This window comes from Akebia trifoliata, chromosome 3 (assembly GCF_017979445.1).
Source record: "Akebia trifoliata isolate Shusen 1 chromosome 3, ASM1797944v1, whole genome shotgun sequence".
Classification (NCBI taxonomy): Eukaryota; Viridiplantae; Streptophyta; class Magnoliopsida; order Ranunculales; family Lardizabalaceae; genus Akebia; species Akebia trifoliata.
The window spans coordinates 35,731,676-35,749,010 of record NC_141377.1 but is presented as its reverse complement, the minus strand read 5'-3'; the positions used below and the strand labels follow the sequence as shown (position 1 = coordinate 35,749,010).

General features: G+C 33.5%; 1 protein-coding gene across 1 annotated transcript; it reads left to right on the top strand.

Moving 5' to 3' along the window:
* The first annotated feature begins 237 nt into the window (after positions 1–237).
* Positions 238–15,975, top strand: LOC147406622 (DNAJ heat shock N-terminal domain-containing protein). The gene is made up of 10 exons (XM_086434754.1): positions 238–564; positions 1,635–1,694; positions 1,878–1,960; positions 2,886–3,039; positions 4,895–5,024; positions 12,192–12,350; positions 12,443–12,621; positions 13,325–13,405; positions 13,791–13,931; positions 15,513–15,975. Exons 1-10 carry the CDS (start codon positions 478–480, stop codon positions 15,591–15,593), a joined length of 1,155 nt encoding a protein of 384 aa, XP_086290880.1. The 5' UTR covers positions 238–477; the 3' UTR covers positions 15,594–15,975.
* The last annotated feature ends 1,360 nt before the right edge of the window (positions 15,976–17,335 follow it).

Here is a 17,335-nt window from a genome sequence, read left to right as displayed (position 1 = left end):
ATTTATCGGATCTTTAAATTTTCGGACCCTTGGCCAATGTTTAAGATGGTGATGAAAGAGTTTTTTCTACTTTTATAATCTAGAGGGAAAGTAGCATCCATATGGGCTCCACCATCCTTAATAGTCAGGCTATATCAACAGCTGGCACTGGGGTCGTATTATACTAACGTACGAACGGAACTACAGAAGAAAAAGCCAACCCTCCCAGCTCTAAAGTCTAAAAGGCAAGGCGATTAAAAAACAATTCACATCAACGCTACCACTGCGGCACTTTTACAATAATACAGTTTTCGCGCGAAAAAGCTTCGAGGGCACTTGTTTATTGTGGGGGAAGAACTGGAAAGGCGAACTCGTGGGCTCAAATGGCCGTCTCTCACTCTTATCTTTTACCTCTCTCTCTCTTCCTTTCGTTGTTGAAGCTCTGCAACTCGTCAGAGAAGACAGTGTACAGCGATTCGGGAGAGATTTCGTCAAATAATGGTGAAGGAAACCGAGTATTACGATATCCTTGGTGTCTCTCCCTCCGCTTCAGAGGAGGAGATCCGTAAATCTTACTATCTCAAGGTCTTAATTGGTTATTGAAACCCTAGTTTTTTTATTAAAAAAAATGATTTTTTGATGTTTCCATCAGTTTGAAGAGTAATTTGTATTGTTAGATCTTATAGAATTTGAGTGTGTTTTGATTATGTTATATATAGGTTTGGTGTTCTTGATAATTGTTGAATTTTAGAGATTTGATAGTAACTGTTTGATTGTTTTTGTTCAATTATTTTTTGATTTGTTTTCGGTGAGTGAAGAAAATAATGGATGAAGAATTGAAGATTAGTAATCGACTTCACATCATGGTTTTTAAATTTCGGTACTCTTATCTCCTTTCGACCCGTTAAATCCGAGTTGACTCGCCTGAGTCATACCGTCTCAGTTAAACCATTACCCTCGGTTTATAATTATTTTATTACCCTATAATTATAATTAAAAAAAATAAATTTAAGGTGGATTGGAATATGCTTAGTCTCAAAATCATATATCAGTAAGATAATAAATATTTAGATTGTTACAGCATTTATTTATTTTATCAAAAAAACCCAGTTGACTTGACCGATAAATATCGAATGAGTCATATTGGGATCTTGGACAATTCAATGTGAAAGACGATTCACATTGAATATCCTGCTCGTCCATGAACGATACTGAGATGATTTGGTTGAGTCAACTCATTAAACCATGCTTCACATGTATTTGTTAAATTGAATTACACATTATTTTTGTTGTCTACTCTAAAATTCTCAAATTTTTCCCTAAGATCATTTGTGTTTTCTTTATTTTCTATAAATGAGACTAGAAATGGAGAGTGAAATTCTAATAGTGTTAATGGAACTTAAGTTGGGTCTGAAACATTTTGTATTACTTAATCTGGGGATTTATGGCCCATTTGTTGACCGACACACTCCATTTTACTTGAAATTCTTAGTCGTGTAGAGTACATTGAGATTCTTTTTCTTTGCTTAGGTTGTTGAAATTTTGCGTTTCTATTTTGTTGTGTAAAGCATAGTTTTTAAAACAGGATTTTGTCTTTCCAGAAATGAAATTATTTTCTAGGATCTGATTGGAGACTTCTATTAATATTGATACAGGCAAGGCAAGTTCATCCTGATAAAAATCCACATGACCCTCAAGCTGCTGAAAGATTTCAGGCAAGTTTCTTTGTTTTTTTTTTTTCTTTTGGTAAATGAGCAATGTTTGAATACCTGACCTTGTTATCTTTAGTAATTGTCTCATATGTGGATGCATATTTTCTTTCTATATTGGTGCCTAGTTGTCTTCAATAATATTTTTTTGTTCAGAAATTGAGACATTAGAAGTTGAGTACTCGGCAGGTATTAGGAGAAGCTTATCAGATATTAAGTGATCCAGTTCAAAGAGAAGCATACAACCGGAATGGAAAGTATTGCATTTCTAGGTAAGCAAAAATGTAGAACTATGACCTTGAAATTTACGTTATGTCAGCTTATAAGTTTGATTCCTTATTAGCTTTAGTTTTTTTTTTTATTTCAATTGCTTTTGGACATGGAAAATTTTACCAGAATGAGTTTATACCAATTTAACGAGCTTCTGCGGACTGAGAATTCAATGAACTTGGGCCGACCCAGTCATCTAGGAGTGCCTCCCTCAGTACAAAGTTTGACTAATATGAGTTTTGTCCTATTGTACCTGCTAAAAATGTGAAAGGAGAAGAAAAGAAAGAAGTGGATACTGAATCACTATAAAGTAGATTGTATTATTTTGGCACTCGTCAATGTTAAAGATTGAACTGAACACTTTTTCTGCATGCAGAACAGTACTTGAAAGCTAAACTCAACTGCCTTAACTAACTAAAGCAATGCTATCGTAATCCTACTTTTCAATTACGTGATCATGGAATTGGTCACTGTATTCTTGTCTTCTTTCCTTTCTAGGAAATGTACATAGATAGCAGGGTTATTTATTCTCAAATTATTGACACTAGAAGGTGGCATGTGCAAACAGACGTGTCTCTGAAGGGTGTATTTGTAATTTAAAATACTAATTAAAGGGTGGTTTTGAAGATTACATAGTAAAAAGGATTTTATTTTATTTTTAAAATTTTGAAAACTAACCAACGTGGTTTTAGGAACGTGGGATTGCAATTTTCTTGAATTTTGACCAAAATGACACTGATTAAGGTGGGGGCATTTTTGGAATCCAATATCTGGTGTCGAATCGCTTCTACTCCGCCTTCTCTCATTATAATAGTAAAGATATGTGTTATGTATGGTATTACTATTCTGTGTTATGTATAGCATAAATATCTTCATGGTATCCCCCCCCCCCCCCCTTGTAATAAGCTGTTATTTCCATATCTCTAGGGAAACCATGTTGGACCCCACTGCTGTCTTTGCTCTTCTTTTCGGAAGTGAACTATTTGAAGATTACATTGGACATCTTGCTGTGGCATCGATGGCTTCCTCTGAACTAGCTGGTGAAAGTGACCATTCTGACAATATTCATGATAGGTTTAAGGCAAGTTTGTTCTTAATTTCATGACATTCTCAACATTTTGCTCTTTGGAAGTAGTTAGTAGTTAACTAATGTGGTATTCTTCAGAGTAATGCATCAGATTCAGAATTAGCTTATGCTTTTCCTCAGAGCAGTTAGTATTGAGAACATAGAATAGTTTACCTATGTTAAATAATTCAAACTTGCTATTGCTTCAAATGACAAAAATTGCTCAACAAAGTCATGTTTTCATTGTTAGGATTTTGGACTTTTCAATTTTGGACTTGTATCTTAGTAAATACATTCTATTGGCATATTCTTTGCTCCAAATGACCAGGAGTGAAATATTGACCTTGGACTGAGATCCAGCATTGGAATAGTGCCACGCTAGCTATATGGATAATGACTATCACCATAAAAGTCTAAGTAAAGTGCTTTTTCTTGTTGTTCGATCAGTGCTAGCTCCCATATATGAAGTATATTTTCACTTTTAAAGCAGTAATGGAACAAGCATAATTATAAGCCTATAATCCTTGAAAACACTAAACATACTAAATACTAAAAAACAATAAAAAAGTGGAAATATGCATGATAATTAAATAACTAAAAGGTTTTTTCGTTAAATTAATGTAAGCAACAAAATCAAAATGTTTATACACCAAGAATAATAATAATGTTAAAGTTCAATAGACTCAGAAAATCTAATTTTGAAGATCTTCCATGTAATTGTGATATACATATCAACCTTGAATAATATAAACTTAATTTACCAATTAAAAAAACTTATAGTAAATTTTATCATCATCGTCTCATTGTTTGGTTCTTCGCAAAATATTGGGCTTGTTGGATAGGTAACTAAATATCCTTTCAAATGAAACACAAATCAACCTAATATGACAAGTTTTGATCCCACAAAATAAGACATAAAAAATGTCAGTGAATAGTACTTAGATTCAAATCAAACTCCTACAATAACTAAAGGACAACTCAAAACCTGAAATAGCTAATCTAAAATTAATCCCAACACATTACGAGTGATAAAAAAAGAACTTTGGACCCACAAACAAGTAGATTTTGCGAATTCGATTTTTTTATAGAAAGTTTTGATCCATTAAAATAAGGCCTAAAGAAAATGACGTGAATAGTAATTAGACTCAAATCAAACTCCTAAAATAGTCAAAAGACAACTAAAAACTGAAAATAATTAATCTAAACTTAATCCCAACACAATACAAGTTATAAAAAAAAACTTCGGACCTAAACAAGCGGAAACTTGAATAATTACATAATTTCCATTGGAACCTGTGATTAATGGCTCAATTCGCTTTCCACATTTTGGTATCTCGTTTGGACTCTTGGACCCTTCAACTTGCATTTCTTTCTAACCATATTGTCATTGACTAATCAACCTTCGTTATTTTGTAATAAAAATGAAAAAGAAAAAGAAAAATAAATGGCTACTTGTACTTTATGAATTGAAGATTATTTGGGTATGATGGACATGAGTCTGATGTATCAAGTTGAGATGCCGAAGAGCATATATTTTTGTGTGTATGTGTGTGTGAAGTGAGTGAGTGTGTGTGTGTGTGTGTTGGGGGCTTTTAGGGTTATATGAGAAGCTTAATATCATTTTCAAACTCAAGGATACAGAATGGACGCACACATTATCTATATTTATTGTTAGGTATCTAAAACCATGTGTTCTGCTTAGCAAAAAAAACCTAAAACCATGTGTTCACTAGATATGCGTGAATGAAATATGAGTAGTAGTAAGCAAGCCCCCATTTCTTCCATAAAATCATTATATTTTCTAACACTCCTAGAAGACATATTTTATCTAAGTTTCTCTAGCTATTTGTTTACAACCATTCGAATGAAGACGATCCAGAAGGAAAGAGAAGAAAAACTCGCTAGGTTGCTGAGAGATTTTCTCAATCAATATATCCGTGGTGACAAAGAGGGATTCTTACAACGTGCTGAATCTGAGGCAAAACGGCTTTCTTGTGCAGGTTTACCATGATGCTCACTGACTATTTATTTATTTATTTCTCTTTTAATTAATAAATCTATTGTATAAAGATTGCACTAGTTGGACATAGTCTAGTTGTGTTTTTCTAAGATATCAGTTTATATTTTAATATAAGATTTACTTCTTGAATGCAATAAGGAATATTGAATATGGAAGCCATAAAGGGAATTCTTAGAGTAATGGGGACCCTAAAACCATACAACCTAGATAGAAAAGACGTCCCTTAGAAGGCTTTAAAGAAAGACCACTATTTGGAGTCATGCACAATAAACTCTCATTTAAGTACGAAATCATAAAAAATAACCATTTACAGTCTTTGACTATACAGACTACCTAAAGAATAGGTTTAATCTATAGGATCATGCTTTTCTCATCGTCATCCCTACAAAATCTAGCTATTTCTTTCCTTCCAACTTCCAAGAATGGATCAATTAACTCTATTATGGAAGAAAGGCATAAACACATAGTTCCTTCAATTGCAGAAGTCTTGCACCACACTTCTTAATATTATCCAGCCGGTACCAAAAAACTCGGAAGAGGAGGTATATACTTCCTTGGCCGCAAAACAGTTGAGGAGCTGAGGAGATCTGGACAAAATGGAAGAGATCCGACTGATTGGAAAGGAAATATCAAAGGACCCACCCCCCAACCTAGAGTAGATAGATGAGGAAGTGAAATCAATCCTTGTTCATATATGAGCTTCTCCAATACAAAATGAGTCACTTCAAATAGGTTCATTGCTCTAGCCAGTAATATGATTAATCCGACATTGGCTATGTGAACCCCCGAGCACAAAGGTTGACAATTATTAAGGAAGATAAATGATCTACTATTAAAAAAAATTTCACAATAAAAATGCCATAATGGATAGGTCATGGGTATCCTGCACAAAGGAAACAAGTAGAAGTTGAGATGAAACCAAATGAATGGCCAAGTAGAAGGATGAAACCAAGAATATGCCCTTCCCCTCCAAGCTCTACACCCTTTTTATACTCAAATGAAGAAGCGTCACCTCCCATACACTCCTTGACCAGGCAGCCCATCTTATTTGGCAAAGAGAATAAAGTAGGATATACTACTTTCAAAGGGGAATCATGAGTTGTTTTAAGACTTTATTTTTATGTTTAATTGGCCCATGGTCTTTGTATAATATTTAGGGGTAGTTTAATAACTTTAGTTTTTCATTTATTTAAGTTTATTAGGGTTTGAAAATTAGGAGAGAGAAAGTTACGAAATTAGGCTATTTATTTGGTATTTTAGTTTGATTAGGATTTTTGCCTTTATTTTCTTTATATATAGACCGTATTACGATATTATTTTTAAAAAAAAAGAAGAATTTGATGAATAAATACTGAGTTTCTTTCATGGAGTGAAGTGAGTTCTCCACCATTCTTGGTGTGATTCCAAGAAACCCTTGATGATTTCAAGGTACTGTCTTTTCTATCATCTTCTCATCTTTTCATTCTTTTTTCTTGATTTTCTTGAAACCTTGAATTCTTGAATCCATTAAGAATTCTCTTTTCTTGATTTTCTTTAACCATTATTTTATTAATCTCTTTTCCAAATCTACCTTATACCCTTCATAATTGTAAAAAATTTCATTTTTTTGGCCATTGGGATTATGGTTATAATTGCAAAACGCCAAAATTAAAACCTACGACCCAAATTGGGTTTACGATATTGTTATCAAAATCCTTAACTCAATTCCAAATCACCCATATCAGATTCCGTAAAATTCTTATTTTCATTTTCTTCCTTTATTGTCCTGCATCAAATTTGATATCAGAGTTAAACTTGGAATAAATAGAAATGGTATTGGAAGTCAAAATCAGATTTGTTTTACCTTTCGGGAAGTCATTCAGAGTGTTGTATAGTGATGAATATGAGGAAAACTTGATTTTCACAAGTTTTTTTGAGAAGATTTGAAGAATTTTGAAGATAAGACTTATTGTGGTTATCGTGATTATGGCTTCATTGTTTAGTTTTGTTAGGGAAATTTTATCCATGGTGCTGAGTACAAGGTAGTTCCTCTAAAAGATTATCATATTTTGTTGAGTCGATATTGGATCTCACATGTACAAGCTACATTTGATGTAGAGTGAAATAATCTACGTGTTACTTCAAGCAGACAAAATCTATTCAAGGTATGTCCATGGAAATTAACTTCTGTGGTACCATCAGTCCAATAGCAGATTGAAGAAAAGACAGATCAAACATCAGCTTCAGATGATAGTGTGCTTACAACTCTAGAATCAACAGAGGAACAAGATCATGAAGTGGAAAATACGTCAAAAGAGCCTAAGGGAGATCTTTTGGAGAAAATCTACAATTTTTGTTCATGATGTAGCTGTTTCATCACTACCTCTGACCGACCTAATCATCTCAGACGGGTACAATAAAGACTTTGCCAAGATACAAGATCGTAATTTGAAGTTGATGGTTCAACATGACATTAAGACACGATAAAAAATCTTCACCAAAAGGGATGAATCACAATATCATTTTGAAGCACTTTAAGAATCGAAGACGAGTTTTCTCCAACCAGAGGAGAATAATGTGCAACATAAATCAAGTCACTGGTCAAAGGTTTCGACAAAAAATTTGTAATTATTTAGATTTTCACTTCATTAGACCTAGATTTATCGTTCATGGTTATTTTATATTAGTTATTTTTTAAGTTTTGAGTTGTTTTAAGACTTTATTTTATGTTTTATCGGTCCATGGTCTTAGTATAATATTTAGGGGCAGTTTAATAACTTTAATTTGTCTATTATTTAAGTTTATTAGGGTATTTAAATTAGGAGAGAGAAAGTTATGAAATTAGGTTATTTATTTCGTATTTTAGTTTGATTAGGATTCTTGACTTTATTTTCTTTATATATAGATTGTATTAGGTTTTTTTTTTTTTTAAAAAAAAAGAAGAATTTGATGAATAAAAAATGAGTTTTTTTATGGAGTGAAGTGAGTTCTCCATCATTCTTGGTGTGATTCCATGGTACTATCTTTTCTATCATCTTTTCATCTTACCATTTTTTTTATTGTTCCTTGATTTTCTTAAAATCTTGAATCCATCAAGAATTCTCTTTTCTTGGTTTTCTTTTAACCTTATTTCATTAATCTCTTTTCCAAATTTATCCTATACTCTTCGTAATTGTAAAAATTTATAATTTTTTGGTCATTGGGATTGTGATCATAATTGCAAAACACCAAAATTAAACCCTACAACCTAAATCCTTTTGGATTTATCCTATTGTCGCCCAAATCATTAACCCAATCCCAAAATCACCCAAATCAAATTCCTTAAAACTCCTATTTTCCTCTTTTTCCCTCATCTTCCTGCATCAATATCCCTTTGAATCGTATCCTTGGTGTGTTGAGCACTTGAAATCGTCCTTTATCTCGTTTGAGTGGGTACGTTAGGAACTAGGTTCCTAAGAATTGGTATTAGATTATGTTAGGAACCTAGCTTCTAACTTGCCTATTTAAATGAGAGAAATGATGATATCGAGTGCTCAACACACCAAGGAAATGATTGAAACAAATATTCTCTACTTCTTATTAATGGGGGTTACATCCTTATATGAATAAAGAGTTCTAACAACTTACTAATTCCATTATTACTAAAATACCTATTATATTAGTAATTAAACCCTACAATAGAATCCTCTTTATATGGAGATACTACTAGAATTAGAAAACTTAACCTAAATAAAAATAGAATCCTAACAAGTTGCCCCTCTAAAAATTGAACATTTCCTCATAGTTTGGGAAAGTAATTTTAATTGGAACATTCTCATCCTTAACATCACCAAGAACGTTCACATCATCCTAGCATTCAAAAAGATATATTTACATCTTTTTACATTGATGGCATGGGGTGTAACATTCATCACAATAATAACACAACCCCTTGTTTCATCGTATTTTCATCTCATCACTTGAAATTTGCCGTGTGGATGGCATGATCATCTCAAGTGGATTTTTGACATGTTTTGCCATTAGTAACCAATCCTAGCATTGGTCGATTTGCACGTCGAAGTTGGAATACTTTCTCTTGTTGTCAAGCCAACTTTATTGCATACCAAAATCTCCGACTTATTGAAAAAGTGACGATTAAATTGTGATTTTTTTCTTCATCAATTTAATTATGATTTAATTGCTACTTTTTAATAAAACACGACTTTTACGAACTTTGCGATTAAATCGGGAAGATGAAATATGAAATTGATGCACTTGAAAGAGAATATGACCTTGATGCACTTGAAAGAGAAAATGACCTTGATGCACTTGAAAAAGAATATGATCTTGATGAAGATGATGGTAACCATTTTACCAATAAACATAAGATAATAATGATATAAATGAGGATGACATTTATTTTGATGTTTTTGAGCAGTTGATGAATCTAACTCGAACTTATGAGTTTTTATCTTTTTTTATATTTTGAACAATATAAATCTTGACTATATTTGGACTTGTGTTTACTTGTTGTGCATGCACGGATGAAATCAATATGTTTTTTTATTTATAAAAAGAAGTAAAATCAATATGGGGGTTGGTAATTGATTATTATAGTTCAATATGATATTTAATGATATAACATGAGAATACCACTTAGTAAGAACAATTACATAGATCTAACCCTAACTTGATTTTTTCCTGATGCTATCGATTTTTCCTCTTGCCGACTTATTCCCGAACTCCGACTTGGTGACTATGTTTCATTGCCTCTTGTAATGTTGAAGGTTGAAACATAAAAAACTCTTGCCCAATCTCGTCTCGAAGTCTTTGAATGAATGATCCCATCAAGGCTCCATCAGGCCAACCATCAACTCGATCAGAAACTTGTTCGAACTCCTCTTGGTAATTTTTATATATTCAAAACCTTATTATAGTTTTGCCAACATTACATTAAGATTCTCGTAATCAGTTAATCCAAGATGAACCAACATGACTTCCATCCGTACCCAATGAGATATGGGTTTGTATAACTATATCATTGAAACCAAATTGATGCAACTCCCTCCATGTGGAATAATGCAAGGAAAACCTTTTCATTTTTTTAATGTTAGGAGAAAAATCGCTCTGCTTTGTATATGAATTTTAAGGGATTGTGATCCGCAAATAAATAATAGAAAATCAATTTGAGTAAATCTTGGTTGAATCTTTTTCTCATTTTACTCATGGATTCATCATGCCAGATTCTCTGATTTCCATGATATCTTCATTGTTGATGGGAGGAAGTTATTGGCTGAGTCGCTCTAGAGTTTGTTGAATCAAATCAAGTTTGTGATTCATCTCTTCCATGGCCTCCAATTTATTCATCTGTTTCTCCCTTAGATTTTCTTTCTTCTTTGGCATAACCCAAGAAAGATTGCTTTAATACCAATTATTAAGAGCCTAGATCTTAACATGCACACTCAAACGAGAGAAAGGGCGATTTCGAGTGCTCAACACAAGAAGGATACAATTGAAACAAATATTCTCTACTTTTTATTAATGGGATTATATCTTTATATAAATAAAGAGACTTAACAATTTATTACTTCTACTTTTATTAAAATGCCTACTAAATCAGTAATTAACCTTACAATAGAATCCTCTTCATTTGGAGATTCTAATAGAATTAGAAAACCTAACCTAAAAAAAATAGAATCCTAACAAAGTAGTCCTTCTTGGGTTATGCAAAAGAAAGTAACTCTAATAGATAAACGAATGGAAAACTTGCAGGTTCGATTTGATTCAACAAACTATAGAGCGACTCAACCAACAATATCCTCCCATCAACAATAAAGATATCACGGGAATATTGCATGATGAATCTAGATGGGAAAAATTAGGGAAAGATTCAACTAAGATATGCTTGAATCGATTTTCCATGATTCGAAGGTCATGATTCCTTAGAATTCATATACAAAGCGGAATAATTTTTCTGTCATCATCAGACAACTGAAAATGAGTCTTTCCTTGCCTCGTTCTACATGGAGGGAGTTGCACCAATTTGATTTCAATGGTATGGTTGTACAAACCCATATTTCACATGGGGAAGAATGGCGAAGATCATGTTGCTTTGTGTTGGATAAACTAAGTGTGAGAATCTTGATGAAATGTTGGCAAAGCTACAACAAAGTTTTGGATTTGTTGATGGTTGGACATATATGGTCTTGATGGTATCATTCATTTAAGGGGTTTGAGATCATGCAAGAGGTGTTGATGTTTCAACCTTACAAGGGGCGGTGATGTTGGCTCAATGATAAGAAGAGAAATTGTTCCAACTTCGATTTGCAAATCGGCCAATCTCGGGATTGATTACCAATGGCCAAACACATGCCAAAAATCCACCTGAAATGATCATGACACCCGCATGGCAAATTTGAAGAGACGAGATGAAAGTTCGATGGGATAAGGGGTTGTGATATTATTGTGATAAACGTCAAACACCAAGCCATCGATGTAAGATGCAAATATATCTACTTGAAGGATGGGAAGTGGACGGTCTTAGTGATGTTAATGATGAATATGTTCCAATTGAAAGTGCTTACCTGCCATGAGGACATGGTCGATTTTTAGAAGGGGGCATTGTTAGGTTTCTACTTTTATTTAGGTTTATTTCCTATTTCTATTAGTGTCACCAAATTTGAGGATTCAATCGTAGTATTAATTACTGATTTAGTAGGTATTTTAGTAAGAGTGGAATTAGTAAGATGGTAAGACTTTTTATTTATATAAGGATGTAAACCCATTAAAAAAAATAGAGAATATTTGTTTCAATCTTATCCTTGGTGTGTTGAGCACTCGAGATCGCCCTTTCTCTTGTTTGAGTGAGCACGTTAGGAACTAGGTTCCTAACAAATTGATATGTTTTAATATGCTTCAGGAAACATTCCGAAATGTTTGGAGACACACCGAAACTTTCAAGTTTCAATAAAAAAAAAAATCTTTCTATACATACTGATAGTTTTATTATGTTTTATGAAACATTCCAAAACATAAAAATATTTTGAAACATTGTGATGCATTTGAAATTTCACAATATTTCATTTTGGTATGTCAACATTTCGGAATGTTCCACCAAAACATTCTGAAGTTGAACAAAACTTTGAACAATGGATAAGCATAAACCAGATACTCTTATGTGCAAATGCAGCTTTTGGAGCTGATATTCTACACACCATTGGTTACATATATGTGAGACAAGCAGCACAAGAGCTGGGAAAGAAAGCCATTTATTTAGGGGTGCCATTTTTGGCAGAATGGGTGCGGAATAAAGGGCATTTCTGGAAGTCACAAATCACAGCAGCAAAAGGTATCTTGTTGCATTGTCAGTTTGCCACTATTTTATTTTTTTGTTGTAAGTTTTCATTCATAATGGTCTGACTAACTGAGAAATTAATCTAGGTGCTTTTCAGCTACTGCAATTGCAAGAAGACATCCATCGGCAATTTAAAATGGATACCAGTGGCCCTGAAAATGATGTTGAATCACATATACTGTCAAACAAGGACACACTGATGAACTCATTATGGAAACTGAATGTGGTAGACATTGAAGTAACCCTCTTGCATGTTTGCCAAATGGTAAGTTTCAGAGTAATTTTACTTTCATCAGCTTAATTTTGTATATCTTTATGCTAGAAACCAAAAATATGTGCAAATTCTCTAATTCAATATCAAATGGATGCCAATTATTTTGATAAGTTTCAGTTAGATACTAAAAAATAAGGAGAAATTTGATTTGTTTAAATTTATCGATTTCTTTTCCATAAGGATTATTATGTTCTGCCGCATTTCTAGTAATGGTATATCAATTGTGCAGAATGCAGTTTGTTTTGTTTTTTTTTTTCTCAGGTTCAAATTCAAAAGAAACTCAAGGTGAATTTTGAAAGTAAGATTAAAAATTTTCTACTTAATTAGATCACCCAGTTTTAAATCTAGTAATGGTCTACAGATTGTGCATGAAGCAGGTCTTTATTTTTAAGTTCTAAGTAGATGCTCAAGGTGAGTTTAGAAAAATAAGGATACATTTGTTTTAATTCAATTTATCAACCACTTTTCAATAAGGAAATTATTGTTGGACTGCATTGTTGTTTCTAACATTAGTTGTGCATGAAACAGATGATTATTCTTCATTTATTCCATATTTTCATTCTTTCACATCTTAATTTACAGGATGACACTACGAATAAGGAGGAATCCTTCTTTCTCTCAGCTGCTCTAATAAGTTTTGGTTGACTAAAACAATGTTGGCATTTTTTGCTTCCAATGGTTGAATTATTTGCAGGTGTTACATGAAAACAGCGTCAAGAAGGAAGAACTTAAAGCTCGTGCACTAGCTCTGAAAATTCTTGGGAAAATATTTCAGGTGCAATATTATGCAATCAGTATGATCTTGCAATTTGGTATAAAAAAAAATTGCTTTTTGTAATTTCTAAACCAAATTTTCCACCCCTACGAATCATTGAATTTTATGCAGAAGATGGAAAATGTCATGTGCTTACAATCTTATTTCTATATTTGACTTATCTGAAAGAAATTCTTTTCAACTATAATTGCCCATACTATTTATCTTTTATGCTGGTATCAAAAATAATATTTGGAAAATTTCCAGCGTTTTGTTCTTTTGGTATGAAAACATTGCCTTTTCTTATTAGAATTTTTTCTCTGAGTTGATGAAAAAATGTGCTCCCACGTACTTCGATGTTAATGATCCCATATTGCCTTTGTGGAAAAAAAAAAAAAAAAAATAGAAGGAAAAGCATGCAAGAAGTGGTGGAACATCAAAGAGGAAAAATGTATCTGATATTTATGAAGATGGAAGCAGTTCTGATAGTAGTTCTGTTGAAGAATCACCAAGAGCACTTTCATACCGAACTCCTCTAATCACTCAGGTATGTTAGAGTTTTCTTCAGAGCTATCGTACACTACACAGGCTTATTTCATTAATTGCTTTCATTATCTAAGTAAACGTCCTTGATTCTTTATGTTCATTATCATCATGATACTTCTTATTTGTGCTATACATTAGATTAAATGAGCCAGATAACCCCAAATCTTCTCAAATTCAATGACAAGGAATGATTGGGATTAAATGAATTTGATCTACAAATACTTGGGCTGTATGTGATCCCAAAGAAGGCTTTATAAGGTGATTCAATTAGGGGGAATGGTGAAAAAGTTAGGGGAAATAAACAGGGCTGGCAATAGTGGGTAAAATAACTGTTAGAAAGTCTGAAAAGTTGGATTGAAGTATGGAACAAGGTTACTGATTCGACGAGTGGTGTGGGCTGTTTTTTGTAGGTTTGATCGAGGTTTATTAGTGTTAAAAAAAAAAAAAAAAAACAGAACTAAAACAGGGGTTTGTTTTTAGGAGTTGATCAGGGGTATTTTGGATGCTATTTTTATAAAAGTTTGTGTTGGTAGAGATGCCCAACCCAAGTGCATGAGGAAATCCAATACCCTAACTTGGCAATTGATTAAATCTTTAGTTTGGAAACATCCAAGGAGGGATGATAACAACTTGGTGTTTTAGAGAAGAAAGAAAAGAATGACGGGTTTCCAAGGTTGGGTTTGAGCAGAGGTGGAGAAGATGAAAAAGAGGGATTTCTCATCCTTATGTCTCTTCTCTAATCAGAGGAAAATGTGGTTTTTTCTTTGCAGATGTGACTAAATAAGGGAAGAAAGGGAGGATCTTGAAACATGAGAACCAAAATCTTTGGATAGAACACTTTGGAGGGTATTTTGAAAACTTCAGTATCTAGGGTGAGAGGATTGAAGAAGGGAGAGAAAGATTCCACATTGGTAAATGCAAAGAAGGGACGGCCTAGAAGATGGACCAGACTTTTAGATATAGTGTCAAACAGCATTAGTCGCGAACCTCCAAAGACTAATAAATTTGTGCCATCTGTATTTGAGAAACCGAAGAACTTAGGCATGCTTAGGCAACTGCTTTTGTACTACCACCTTCCTGGATCCTATTTTAGTTGGCGAAGCATTAACATACTGATATGGATAGTAGTCAAGTGTCATAAAAATACTCTTAAGACTCCAAATCTTTGAGATCAGAACAAATGGAAAGTTTTCCCTGTGAACGAAGGTAACCTTCCAAAACCTAATGAAACTGTTCTAGCATCTTAGTACTCTAGATGGTCATCACATATAAGATAGAATTGAGCTTATAAATTAGTCCAACACTTCGATAGACATGCATTCTTTTCTAAAACATGGTGAGTAAATACACAATTTTAATGTTTTACGTTTATCTCATTAATATTAGTGGCAAATGCTCATCTCAATAAACTATTGGGATAGGGTGTAGATGAAGATGATATCGACATCTCATAGCATGGTTATTTCATCAAAGATGATGTCTGTTTGGGATTTATGAGAGAAGATATATTGAGTGAGTATAGACCAACTTTAAGGAGATGAGTATATTACTTACTTGCATTGTTACCTTTTATCTGTTGCAGGGTATCGGCAGACTCTTTAGATGCCTTTGTAATCCAGCATTTGATGTGGATGATGAAGAGATTGTGTACAAAGGAAAGTAATGCGATGAGACCTGTACTTTTCATAAAAAACAATTGAATCCAAGCTCAATTGAGACGAAGCACACATCATGAATAATTTCTGATTGGAAACCCTTGTGCAAGTACAGCGGTGCAAGCCATGAACACCTCGTCATTAGTTTCTATGTTGTTTTGTGTGTTTGTGTTTGTGTGGATTTTTCAGAGAGCCCACCACATCTCTCATACTAGCTGGAGATCAGAACTAAACGACCCACAAAATGTATTAGCAGATGTAGAGCGATCAATGTCATGTGAAACTTATATTTGCAAATGTAGAAAGCAATCATCAACTATGATTCTGTTTCCAATTGATCTTGCTATAATGATACCTTGAAAATAAAATTAATAAATTTCTTTTTGTATATTTGGAATCTTGCATTTTTCGTGCCCAGGTTTTCATAGAAAAGTTGGAAAAAAAAAATCCAACGAAAACTCTTTGGAAGTTTGTGTTTATGATTTCTTGCATAAATTGTTAATATATATATTTTTTCAATAGAATAAATATTTATTAGATCCAATAAAAATCAAAATATTATTTGTATTTTATGTTTTGGGTTAAAAGGGTTCTTTTTGTAAGTGGAGAGGTACTTTTGTATTATGCATTCTAAGAGAATGTGTAGGTTTACTAAAAAAGAGAAGACTCATTGAGATTATATATGAAAGCTGTAATGCACACTAAGTTTTACTAATGCCACACCAATTCTTATGTAAATCACCAAAGAATTGCACACAATTGGTGTGGTGTTAGTAAGATTTGGATTGGCAATGGTAACTACTCTTATATATATGGGAGGCGTTCGGATGCCTCTGTTTTATCAATCGTTTTAACAAAAGAAACCCGACTGTTGGATATTTTTTAATCGGACGGTTGAGATTGCACGGTGCGTTTAAGTTATAATATATGATTTTTTACAGAGCCATCCCTCTGTTTTCTGATTATTAGTGCCACCTCCCCGAGTGAATTACAATGACAGAGTTCTCTCTCGTCTGTTCTCTCTCGTCTGTTCTTTCTAAACCCTCGCTCTCTCGCTCTCGTCTGTTCTCTCTAAATCTCTCTAAATCCTCGCTCTCTCGCTCTCGTCTGTTCTCTCTATATCCTCGAACACCTCTCTCTCTCGCTCTCGCTCCGCTGAAACCGTCCTCTCTCTCGCTGCAACTCTATCGACGAAACCTCTCTCTCTAAATCCTCGAACACCTCTCTCTCTCTCGCTCGCTCGCTCGCTCCGCTGAAACCCTCTCTCTCTCTCTTCGCTGAAATTTACAACTAGACCTCAGGTACAACAACATAACAGGTTACATCCCCCACTCAATCTCAATTCTTAATAAATTCCAAATTATAGCTTTACTCCAAAACAAATTAGGACCCATTCCAGTTTCTATTTGCCAGATTTCATCTCTTCAACACATTGATTTGGGTTTAAAACCATTTCAATGGAAGAATACAAAGTTGCATCAGCAATCTTTCAAAACTTGAAATATTTTATGTTGCTCAAAACTCTTTGGAATACACAGTGTCATTGATATCTTTGTTTCAGAAGTCCAATCCATGTGCGATCCTTAACTGTAGAGGCATTTCAATCCCCTTTTCCATCTATCTTACAAATAAAAACGCTAGAATTACAATCGTGCCAGTTGAATGGATCTGTCCCAGAATTTTATTTGCAAATTCTGTCGTTGTAATTCACTCGGGGAGGTGGCACTAATAATTAGAAAAAAGAAGGATG